This window comes from Merops nubicus, unplaced genomic scaffold (assembly GCF_000691845.1).
Source record: "Merops nubicus isolate BGI_N331 unplaced genomic scaffold, ASM69184v1 scaffold43818, whole genome shotgun sequence".
Classification (NCBI taxonomy): domain Eukaryota; kingdom Metazoa; phylum Chordata; class Aves; order Coraciiformes; family Meropidae; genus Merops; species Merops nubicus.
Window position 1 is genome coordinate 3,466 of NW_008628491.1, and position 12,009 is coordinate 15,474.

The following is a 12,009-nucleotide window of genomic DNA, read 5'->3' on the forward strand; positions in this document are numbered from 1 at the left end:
AAGGAGGACTGAAAGGGACAAAATGGGCATTCATTGGAGGGATTCATTCAGGCTTTCCAGAAAGGTTTTACAAGAAGCTGTGCACTTAGATGACTGCTGAGCTTCCTTAGCCCTGCTCTGTTACCTCCCTTAGGAGACAATTTGGGTAGATTGCTGCTTCTTTGCTCTGTCCCCCACCTCAGCAGGCAGCAATTACAGTTGGAAGAGCAGAATTAAGATCTAGGTAGCACAGGAGGCTTTCCATCTTTAGAAGCAGTTTAATTTCAGCATGGGATGGACAAGCCCTTTTGCTGCTGATAAACTCCCACAACTCCTATTGCAAAAAGCTGCCTCAGTGGCAGAGAGAGGATTTGATGAGCTGGAGGGTTGGAAAGTAGCCCTGGTCACTCATGGGGGGTACAGGAGAGTCAAAGTGGGGAATTCCAGGTCAAATGGAAATGGGGGAGAGAAGTAGCTGCCTTGTGGAGGGGGACAATGACATGCAGCAGCACAGGGCAGGGTGCAGGAGGTTCTACACGTGCCAGGAGGGACAAACAGCCCAGCATGCTGGTGGTTGTGTGCTCTTAGTCATAAATTCAATAACATATTTGCTTAAATATATTTTACAAAAAGCATCCTTGCTTGATTTGAAAACTCAAGGAATAAACCCCCCACCCATTCCCTTGGTAGCTTATTCCCAAGACTCATACTTTTCAAAGACCCCAAATGGTCTCTAAACTGAGTTTGTGTGAATTCATCTGCCACAGAGTGTTTCTTATTATGCTGTTCTCTCCCAGATTAAAAAAGCCTCTTGAACTTCTACTGCCTCCCCATGAGGATACTTATATAATGTGAGCAAGTCCTCTCTTCATCATCCTCCTGATAAGCCAAGCAGGCTGAGCTCTCAAAGCCTCTCTGAAGAAATTTCTCTGACTTTTTTTTAATTCCAGCTCCTGTTTGTGCCTTCACCACTTTTCCAACATGCTTTTTAGAATGCATTTTTAATACCAGACTCCCAGCAGGCATATCCTGGGGTCAAAGCACTTCTTGCAGCACACGTAGGGATGGAGTCAGGCGTTCTCAGGGCAGCATGGCCTCGTGGCAGGACAGTTTTTGGCTCCTCCACCCTAATTCCTCAGACTTTCTCAGGATATAGTATAGATAGACCCTTCTGGAGGGTGGCTACACCCTTGTTTCACTCTGAGACGTGAAGTTTTGCAGCCATTCTGCCTGACAGGCCTAACACTAGAGAACAATCCAGTCTGCTGTGTTTGGCCATCCCCTTTTCAACCTCCTCATTTAAGCCACGTTCAAACTCTACTGGCAGTGATTCTATATTTACTCCCAGATTTATTTACTGAGGAAAATGCACACGAGGCCTCACAGTGATCTCTTCAGATCCCTGCCAACTGCTGCCACTACTCCTCCACTAAGTACTTTCAGAGACTTGTCAGCCAGCTCTGAACCCATTTACCTCCCCATGGCTAACGTAGGTGGGGAATGCTTCAAACAAACATCCCTTGCTTTTGTGGTAGAGCCTCTAGAAACATTTAAACACACTGCTCTCTGCCACCACCTCTGTCAGCCAAGGTGAAACTTCAAAATTATCTGTCCTGTGTTGTTCTGGTTGTCTTTCTTTTTTTTTCTTGGCAAAGCTGAAGCCTTGAAGTATATTTGATGTGGTCAAATGCTGGGAATTTGTTCTTCCTTCAAGCCATTTGCTTTGTGCAATAGAATGATAATATATATAATAAATCCATCCATAGCCATAGGATCTCTACACCTAGTGGAAATATATGCCATGAATGGATTTATGCAGCATTGTTCTGAGAAAGGCAGTTTTGCTTCACATCATCCAGGCTATCTTTGCAGCATACAATAGTAGCTCTCTTCTTCCCACTGTGTATTTTGCATGGTTTTTCCTCCCTCTCAACATCAATACCTTCAAAAAACTAAAACCTCCAGCCATGGAAGTGAAGGTGTTGATCTTTTTTTTGCTTTGCAGAGGTTCCTCTTTTGTTGAACTAAGTGAAAAGCAGGGTCTGACTACGAATATTTACACGTTCAAGCTCTTTTGTCCACAAGCTTCTAAAGAAAACCTGACAGAATGTTTTCCTTCACACCCTTTGTAGAACATTAGTTTCATTTCTGACACTTTTTCATGTTTGCAGCTTGAAATAAAGGATTAGATGAAGCCTCATGACTTGTTATAACTTATGGAAAGGTTTTAAACTCAAAAATAGCAATTGGAATTCTTCAGTCTCTTTTATAGAGTCATAGAAAGTATTGGGGAATAAATTCCTTTAGAGGAAGGGACCTCTAAAGGTCATCTAGTCCAAATCCTCCTGCAATAAAAACAGGGTCAAGCTGCTTAGAGCCTCATCAAGCCTGACCTTGAATGTCTCCAGGGATGGGAGACATTCCCATCCCCCTTTTCCCTTTCTTCTTCCCTTTCACCTTCCCCATGGAACCAAGATTGAGTCCTGGAGGGGAAAATCATCACCTGAGTTACAGGTAAGAGTAATTTGCTGGAAAAATGGAGAATTTAAGCCACACACAGAAAACAAGGTGAATATAAAGCAATAAGCATCATAGTACAGCCCAAATATCAAAAAATTAAGAAAAATGTGTCAGAGATTTCTACTGTGATCCTGAGGAAGGGTTTTTTTAGACAAGAATCTGTCCTTATTAAATAATGAATAAATAAAATACACATTTTCCCCCACTGTTTCTTTGTGTGTAGAAGACACTGAAAGTCCTAGGCTATTTCAGAAGTTTGGGCACACCATTGATTCACTTGGGTTTTGTGATGAGGCCAAAAAAGGAGGAAAAAAACCCCAGAAAGCCTGGGAAACCCTATAAGTGTCCAGTCTCAGTGGTTTTGTTACTGCACCAAAATAAGGGGTCAGGGCATAATAGCACTAGAAAAAGCTGACTTGCTGTAGATTTTACATAATGAGTTCCCAGCTTTCTCTCATTCAGCACAGCTTCAAGACAGCACAGAGAGGAGATTTCAGCTCTAAAGATGTCAGTGGGAGAGCTCCAGTTCCTTTGGTCAATGACAATAAATTAAAGGCATGCCTCGGTGCTTGCAGGAGGAGGGGGAGCAGAAAGCAAAGCTGAAAATGCCAAAAACAATCTCTCAAAAATGTCCCAAAATATTCCTTTTCCTTCTCCACGGCTTGTTTAGAAAGGGTTGGACTTGGCATAACTTTCTTTGCTTTCTGCTGCTTTTTGGTTAAGTCTATTTAGTGATATCTTCTTATACCAAAAAAATAGGCACAATTTCCTAAGAATCAGGTTCTTCAGCCTCATTCAGGAGGCTACTTTCAGCAGAGATGCAACAGCAGAGCAGCAGTTTCTTATTGTGCACTGTCACCTCCAGCCACAATTAACGTTTCCCCTTCTCATTAGAGGTTTTTCCTCTGACCCTTTTATGTTTTGCCTTTTTTTCCCCTTTTTTTAAGAGGATAGAAGAAGCCACAGTAAAGGTGACAGCTGGTGTCTGTGGCTTGGAGGTGGGAAAACAACTTCTCTGCGAGCAGAGAGATGCTGCAAACTCTTGCCCTCTTGTCCCCTTTCCACCTTCCCCACCAAGGAACCTCCTCCCCAAACCTCTGCTACAGCCAGAGATGAAAACAAAGTTAATCTAAGTTCTATCTGTACATCCCAAGCGATGGGAACTCTATTTCTGTAAAGAATATATGTCTTAATACTCATTTAACCTCTTTAAAATCAAATGCAGGACTTAAGCAGCTCCCACTACCACGGCTGAGAACTATTTTGTGTATGTTATGACTCACATATATACATTGTATTTAATAGGATTTAATAGCCTGACAAATATTTACAACTATCTTCACAACTATTTCCAGCCTGCTGAGTGTTGGTTGACATCTCTGTGTGCTGAAATGCCCAGAGAAACCTGACTGGAGCTGGCTTACAACTGACAGCTGAGAAGTGGCTGTGTTGGCAGGAGAGAAATTCAGAGTCTCTAGCAGCCAGGGGACCTGGAGACTGCCACAGAGGTTGGCAGGACCTCCAAAGGGCTGCAGAACGTGGCCCTGGGTCCTGGGTTGTGCAGCCCTGGTGCCTGGGAGCAGGCAGGAGCTTGCCTGCATGGAGGGGATCCACTGCTGCTGTAGCACTGTCTAGTTGAGCATCACTTTCTGGAGGGCTGCTGCACCAAAATCAAGCAGCTCCTCTTCATTTGGGCTCAGAAGAAAATGAGACAAGTTGCTCACCCTGTGTCTGTCTGCTTTCCTCTGCACAAAAGGAACCAGAGGGTCAGACAACCTGGCACTGCTTTTAATGCTGAGGCAGTGCACAGTGGTTTGAAACAGAGCTTGCATTCTTCAGGCTGCCCAGCACAGAGCTGGATGAGGCACTTCTTGGCTGGCACAAAGCTGGGAAGTCCCTGGATTCCTCCAAACCCATGGGAGTAAAACAGAAAGGCCATGAACATCCTAGATGTTGAATTCTATAGAACACCTCATTTCAAATCCCAGCTATTTATCCACATAGTTCAATGATTTTAGGAGAAGGCACATGGTATAATTACCTTACCAGTTATAATTACACTTTACCAGTGGGGAAACTGAGGCAGGCAGCAGTTTATCCTTGTCCAACAAGTCCATGAAGTCACAGAATCTGGAGGAAGAATGAGGTCTCTGAAGTCCAAGTCTCTTCAGCCACAAGCAGAGCTACACACAAGAAAGTGTAGGGGTGGGTCCAGGACAGTATGCTGTATTTTTGAATGAAGTGGAATAATTTATGGTCTGATTTTGGACATCAGAGGCCAAATTAATTTCGTTTTGAAAGCCTCACAGCAGGTTATACAGCTAAAAAGACTTATCTGATGTATTGTCAGCCTGAAGGCACACACAACAAAGACTTTTCTATCTAACCTACCTCCCCAACACAAAGCTCTAGCCAAATACTTTCCTCTCAGACTTTTCCAAAGTGTCCTAGTGTAATTTTCATTTCAATTTAAAATTAAAGTGGTGATCTCCAATGACACATCACCGAGACAGAACAGCCCAAGGCAGGAGCAGCTCCAATAAATTTGGCCTTTTGGGGGGAGTTACACCAGAGGATGATGTGCCACGTTTGACTGCGCCGTGGTCGCACACCTCTGGCTTCCAGCAAGCACCAGTTTAGCAGTTCATGAGTCCCACGAACTCACTGGGATGCCTTTACAGCACATTGGACTTGCCCTGATCAACCAACCTGCACCAGAGGAGTGCTTAGAGATCTTCCAGTGAAGAAATATCCATAACTAAAAAGCATTTACTGTAATGAAGACCCTTTAAAAGAGGCTCTGCAGCCTGCAGCGGAGCTCTAGTCAACGTGTAATTGCCCCAAATATTGCAGAGTGTATTTTCCTTCCTCTTTTGCATATGTTGAATATCATTTTCTGGGTAAAACAAACATCTGGGCACAGCTGTGGAGGTGGATTTTGCACTAGTTAGAGTGGATGACCTTCAGTTCTTGGTTTTGCCCAGCAGTCTGCCAAAATCTTTGACCTCGGACCAAAAGTCTTTTGACCTTTCAAAGTTTACTTTTAAAAATAGAGGTTAACTTTTATGCTGCAAATTATCCCTTCATCTCTTCTAATCCCCCAAGTCTGACATCGCAGTCCCACTTCAATTATGCTAAACTCTTCTGTTAATTTTAAATCATGTAACTTAATTCCTGGCAAAGCAGGCTGGTGATTTTCAAAATGTGGTTAATGAGGCAAAGGACAATCTAGATTCTGCTGCTGAGCTCATCTGAATCCCTTAGCTCGCTGAAGATGAGGATGGAGAGGCTCTTCTTCACAAAAACCTGGGTTAGATTTTCCAAAAAAATGATTTTTTAAGTGCAGTTATGGGGCTGTGAAATTGGAAGTTGAGCACGCAAAGAAGTGAAACGACTTTTACTAGAGCTACAGAACAACACTGAGGCCAAACCAATGATGCTTGGAAGGTGTAAGTTGTGTCCTCCCCTTTTAAATCCCAAATGCAGACCCTACCCCATTTTCAAGATGCCAATCCAGGGAGCTGGTATCTATGTCCACGGATGGATGCAGATCAGTGTCATTCTCCCTCTCATTTGCAGAAGCCAAATGTTTGCTAATAACTTGGTTCACTCACCCCTGACTCAAACAATAGCTTTATCTAAGGCCAGTTAATAGAGGAAACCTTGGGAGACTCTACATTTTTTTCCAGTGCTTACCCCCCATCTCTGGATCTCTGTCCTTACTTGGTCAGATAGGCTGAAAACTCATCACCAAAGCAAGCTCAAGGTGAAGCCTAAATTCTTCAGAGACGTTGTCATTTACTGCTATTTATTTCTCTGCATTAAAGAATTCATACAAAACTCATTTATAAATAGACCTCAATTTTTTCTTAGCATGCTAAGCTTTTTTTTTCCCTTTTTTTTTTAAAAAAAACCCCAATATTTGGTACATGAGCCTTTCTTTTTGTCTGAGAATGAACAATTAACACCCAGACAAGACAAAGCAAATGTATAAACATCCCCAAAGAGGTACATTTATCTTTTATTTAACATTTTCAGTGGCCTCCCTACAAGGCAAGAGAGATTCTTTCAGGATTTAAGGTGGGAATCAATACTTACAAGAAAGCTCCAGTGGAAAAGTTGGTTTTTATACCAAGGTCAACTCCAAGTGAAACTGAAGGCAGTTTTTAGGAGTTAAGAGGCTGGAGGTCCTTTTGTTTCTTCAATTTCCTGAGGGAAAAACTGGGGGAGAAACAAGCAGCAAGGGGACATAAGAAATGGACCCATGTTGACTCCTTTGGAAGGACTGAAGTTGTGCTTTTGCCTGAGATGATGGAAAGGACAGCAATGGTGCTGGCCATGAGGCAACAAGGACAGCAGAACACAGGTGACCTCAGGAAGTTGTGAGGACAAAACCAGCCCAGAAGAATAGGAGGCAACAGGCACACACACCTTCTGTGTAACAAATTTCTGGGAGCTAGGCAGATGGTTGGACACTGGGGGGCCAAGAGTGGTCACAGCAGTTGCTTCTCAGCATGGATCTTATCGTGTCCCATAGCTACCACCTAAGACTTTGTCCTATCACCAAAGATGAAGACTATCTTGAACACACAGACCACAGTAGGCAGCATGTGGTTGACTCCACTGTAAATTAAAATGTTAATTTTCATGTCTGGCAACTCTAGTGCATCAAGCAAAACGGGGCAGTAGACCAGGACTTCAGACCACAGGCTTCCCCAAGTTTATTCTGCTCAGCAGTTGAGCTTCTGTGTCATCTATAATTTTATGCATTTGTATTCAAGAGCATCCTTCAATAACAAACAATCAGCTCTAAAACCAGCTCCAGCCTCGTGGTAACCAAACAACAAAACCTTGTGACTGAGAAGGCTGCAAACATTTTAGAAAAGGAGCCAAAGCTTCTTTATTAATAAGTGACAGAAAGTAAAAAATACATTTAAAAAAGAGTTTCAAACCCAGTTTCTAAAGCAGATGCAACCAGAAGAGAATCATGCTGCTCTGATTGCTTTTTTTTCCTAAGCCATTAAAAGAACATTAGGTAAGCTAATGCAACAGCTGGCTGCACTACCACTTCCACACTACAATCCATAATGGTAAAAGCAGCTTTTTCAGGCATTTTAGTGCAATTTATGCTGTTTACAGGTCTTATTTGGGGCATTCTTCTATCTTTTAATGCCAACTGATGTCACCCTAGCTTATCAAAACCCCACAAAGTCAAGACAACTCCACTTAGCAGCAAGTTTGTTTCCTTTCAGGGCTAATCTCAGAGTAGTTTTGAATTCCCAAGAGATAAATATCTATCAGAAGCCTGAAGCTATCTTGGTGCTATACAGTGGGTGATGTATAATTGAACATTAAGTAATCCAAGTAATAGAAGTCATAGGTCAGCTGTCTCTCCTCCTTAGACAACTCCTTTAAGTATTGCCTCACTACTTCTGCACTCGTTCTTTCATCAGAGGAGTGTCTGTCTTTGAATTTAGGAAACTTCAGCTCTGCTGGAGCACCCACCAGCTGCAAAAAGGAATTGGCATCTTCTTCCAGGGTTTCAAACTTCCCTATGAAGTCATAGTGGATAAGGCAGGGATAGCAGAGCTTACTGACTTGCTCCCAGTGAATGTCCATCCCTATGGGGCGATGGGAATCTAACAGATACTGGATGAACTCCCTGAATTTAACTCCAGCTCCCGTGTTCAACGCCTCCTCCTTTGCATCACGCCTGTACTTCTTAATTATTGCCTTCCCAAATACGGGGTGGTAGTAGCTGTTGGGGTGTTCAAACTTATCCCTGAAGGCAGACACCAATCTCTCCATGGGGTCACGTACAAAGATTGCCTTGGTGTAGGTGTTGAGGCGTGTGTGAATCCCTTTGAGGTCATAACTGTCCAGTTTCCTGAGGTGCTTCCCATAGTGAACGTCGTCGTGGGAGATGTTGTGCGCCGAGGCAGCCAGGCCGTTGAGCACCATGAGGACCCTCTTCCAGTTGGAGCAACCTGCTTTGGGCACTTCACAGTAGAGGACTTTGTGCCTGTCCTCCACGTAGATTCTGGACACCAAGTGCAGGAGGTGGGTTTGAAGCTTCTTCCTGCTGTTGTGGCTCTTGCAGAAGTCCCGCAGGAAGGATCGGCGCTTCTCCTGGGCACCATCCACGTCCTTCCACAGTGTCTTGTTCAGAGGGTGCAGGGCAGGAGGGGAAAACACCCCTCTGGTCTGGCCAAGGGGCGACTCACTCATCTTCTGCTGGCCAGACAGCTGGCTCCCCGAGGAGACAGACACCACGCTGACAGGGTCAGCCTTGTCCCACCAATGCCTGCTGCCTGAGACACGCTCCCCGAGGCCAGGGGCACTCCTGGATGCTGCTCCTCTTGGCATCACTGCCTCTGGGAGTGTGAAATCCTGCAAAAAAAAAGAGGAGGAGAGCTTACAACTCGGTCACAGCCCAGCCCATGCACCCTGCAAGCAAGGATGGCTGTGTAGGCTCAGCACCAAGCCACGTCCGGCACCACCAGGTCTCTTTTGAACCAGCTGATCAATGCCTTCCTACAAAAATAAGTAGCTTAAGCCACACCTTTTAAGAAATCAGAAGAGGTTCCCAGAAGGAGGCTGATGGTCCTGGTAGGGGTGGCCAGGTGCTTGTCTCTGCTGAATTTTCCTCTGTGACCAGCACTGGTGGCCACTCTCCAGACTGCACCCACAGTCACCCCGAGAGCTGATGGATCTGCTTCCACTGCTGGGACTGGGAGCAGGCTTTGTCCTCCCCAGTGTTGGCAGGGGATGAACCTAAGGCTCCTAAATAGCTGGGAGCAGTGGGTTTGAGTGGGGTGTAGTGATGGGTTCCCTCAAAAAAGGTCCTATTCCTGTCCCCCTACAGTCCAAGGGCGTGGGATGCACACACAGCTCTTTGCAGCACAGATGCCTGCACCTGAACCAGCTGCTTTCACAGCTGATAAGGCCAAACAGGTGCCTTTAGAGCCTATTTCATCTGACTTATTTAAACATCAACATTAATGACATCAACTAACTAAACATCAACTACTGGCCCTGCAAAGAACGCGAAAAGAGGAGACTTTCCTCCCAAAAAAGTCCTTTCATGGATTTTCAATGAAACTTCTTTCATGAAACACCTTTCATGTCTTTTCATGTCCCCAGCCAACATGCAATCCACAGGCTGCAGAAATGGCAAAGCTGGGATCTGGGTTTTCCTGTCAAGTTCTTCAGGGTCTTGCATCGTGCAAGCTGATGGAAGAGTTGCTTGGGTAATCCTGCTCTCTAACTCCTGAGCAGATTCTTTTGTGCCTACTAAGGCTTGTAGATATTTATTTCCCCTGTCAGTGGTTTCATTACACTTCTGGAGAGAAGGGATGCTGGTCAATAGGTTTTTAAACATCCTGTTGCAAATACCAGAGAGCCAAGTGGTTCGAGGGCCACACACACATGGACTGCCTGACTGCTTTCATAAGCCTAACTTTTTTGGAAGCCTTCATAAAAAGCCCATTCTGCCATAAAATGATTAAACATTTACTGAAAAGTTGTATTTGTGGACTGTCAGATCATATGTGTGGGTTTGAGGGATGGGAAAGCTCATAGGGCAACTCAAGGCTGTTAAAAATTCAGAGGAATCATGTAAGAAATTGTAACACATGGAAAATAATTAGAATTTCCATTTGGAATAAAACCTATGGAAAAATTCCAAGCAAATCCAAGAAAAATTAGCCTATATTGCAGTGCAAAAATCTCACTTCAATGGATGAAAGTGATTTTTGTATTGGTGAAAACAAAGAAAAGAACAGAGCCATGCAAGACTTGTACATCTGTGAGAGAGGGCACGTGGGTTGTTTTTAGAGATGCAGAAGGATACTTGAATTCTTTCCATTTGATGTGGTCACTTTTTCTAGTCTAATTTGGTTTTTTTTTAGTTCTTTTGTCTGATATTTCATTCTTTAAAACAAATAGAACACAAGTGTGTAATAATAGGAGGTAATACTTGTAGTAAAACAAGGGATGACTATGAGCCTAATGGGAATTTCAGCATCACAGGGAATGGAGAATTACAAGTGCTACTGCAAAACCACAGACTTGGAAATCTGGAACCTAGGAAGGAAAACCTGGATCAGAAAAACCTGGATTTTCACCTTATAAAGGTGAACTAGTAAAATGGAAGATGCCCTGATTGCATCAGGCCAGCCTGAGAAGTGTGTGGTCCTGATTTTGTTCTGTTTCAAGCAGGACCAACCTCAGGAGATAACCCAAGGAGCTGTGAATGCAGCTGTAAGAACCACTACCAAAGGATTTTTCATGGGGTTAAAGACTTCAGAGAAGGCTGGGCAGACTGTTCAGAGAAATCTCAGGTAACACCCTAAAGGAACAAGCTATGCACAGTGGGAATCACTTGAAAGGGGCTCCCTCCAAGCTATGAGAGGCAAAAGAAAGAATATCAGGGGAAAAAAAGCCCTAAACAGAAAGGGGGGAAAAAAAAAACCAAACAAACCAAAAGACCTAGTGGAAAACCAAAAGACCTAGTGGAAAACCAAAAGACCTAGTGGAAAACCAATGGCATGGGAAGTTCTGAGGACAAAAAAAATCTCTAAATATGCAAAATTTGATGAAGTTTTATGATACCAGGCTTGCAGAAAATGAAACCTTTTCTTTGGCTTGCTCTTGGTGCCAGCAACTTTTCAATGCCTCTTTTATGACACTTTAAAGATCTGAACTTCTTCATGTTATACTGATTTTATTTTTTCACTCCCAGGCAATTCCTGTGTTTGTCACTGACTCTGGGTCCAGGTGACCCCATGGAAACTGTCCTTACCAAACCCTCTGAGCTGTGCCCAAGTGGCTTTCCAAAGAGCTGCTCAGTTTGGGAACCAGCTGCCTGGCATGGGAGATGAAACCCCCTGGTCTCCATAGCTGAGGAGGAACTGAAGGCTGATTTAAAATATAAATACAAGGGAAAAAAAGGAATTTAAAGGAGTATTAGTGTGGGACTTGGCTACTGGTAGGCAACTCAGTGAAGCTGCTGCAACCAAAGGCATTTTTGAATCAGCAGTGGCCTCATGGATTTTATTTTGACATTTTTATTGCTGGAGATTCCCTGCTCCTCTCCATCCACAGAAGGATTTCTCCTCACTGTAAAAATAAGTAGTCAATACCTTCTTTTACACACTTAGAAGCTGTTCTTTGCTTTACTACCTTCACAAGCCACTGGTGTAGAAGAGATTACTGCCAAGAATGGTTAAGACTCATCCAGTTGTGCTCTGTGCTGGTTTTACAATGCACGGGTGGGATCTCATCTAGACAGTTGGCAATTAGAGCAACCTGCCATGCAAAAAGATAATGATGTGTTGGAAAGGATGATGTTCTAGGGTTGATTTACAAGGATTTAATGGCCTGCAGTGCAGACAGGGCTGTGTTTCCTAAATGCTTTAGTGTTAGATCTTCATTTTTACTAATAAGAATAGTAAAATTAAGTGAGCCCAACAGAAAACATAAGATAAAGAATAGTAGAGGAAAAAAATA

The 12,009-nt window shown here is 43.6% G+C and overlaps 1 protein-coding gene across 1 annotated transcript; it reads right to left on the reverse strand.

Moving 5' to 3' along the window:
* Positions 1–7,821: 7,821 nt before the first annotated feature.
* LOC103779041 (carbohydrate sulfotransferase 9-like) lies at positions 7,822–11,808 on the reverse strand (the record flags this gene model as incomplete). Its single annotated transcript, XM_008946657.1, has 3 exons — positions 7,822–8,839; positions 10,641–10,695; positions 11,733–11,808. Coding segments are annotated over 3 exons (1,149 nt in total), but the record flags the coding sequence as incomplete, so codon positions are not given.
* Between the last annotated feature and the right edge of the window lie 201 nt (positions 11,809–12,009).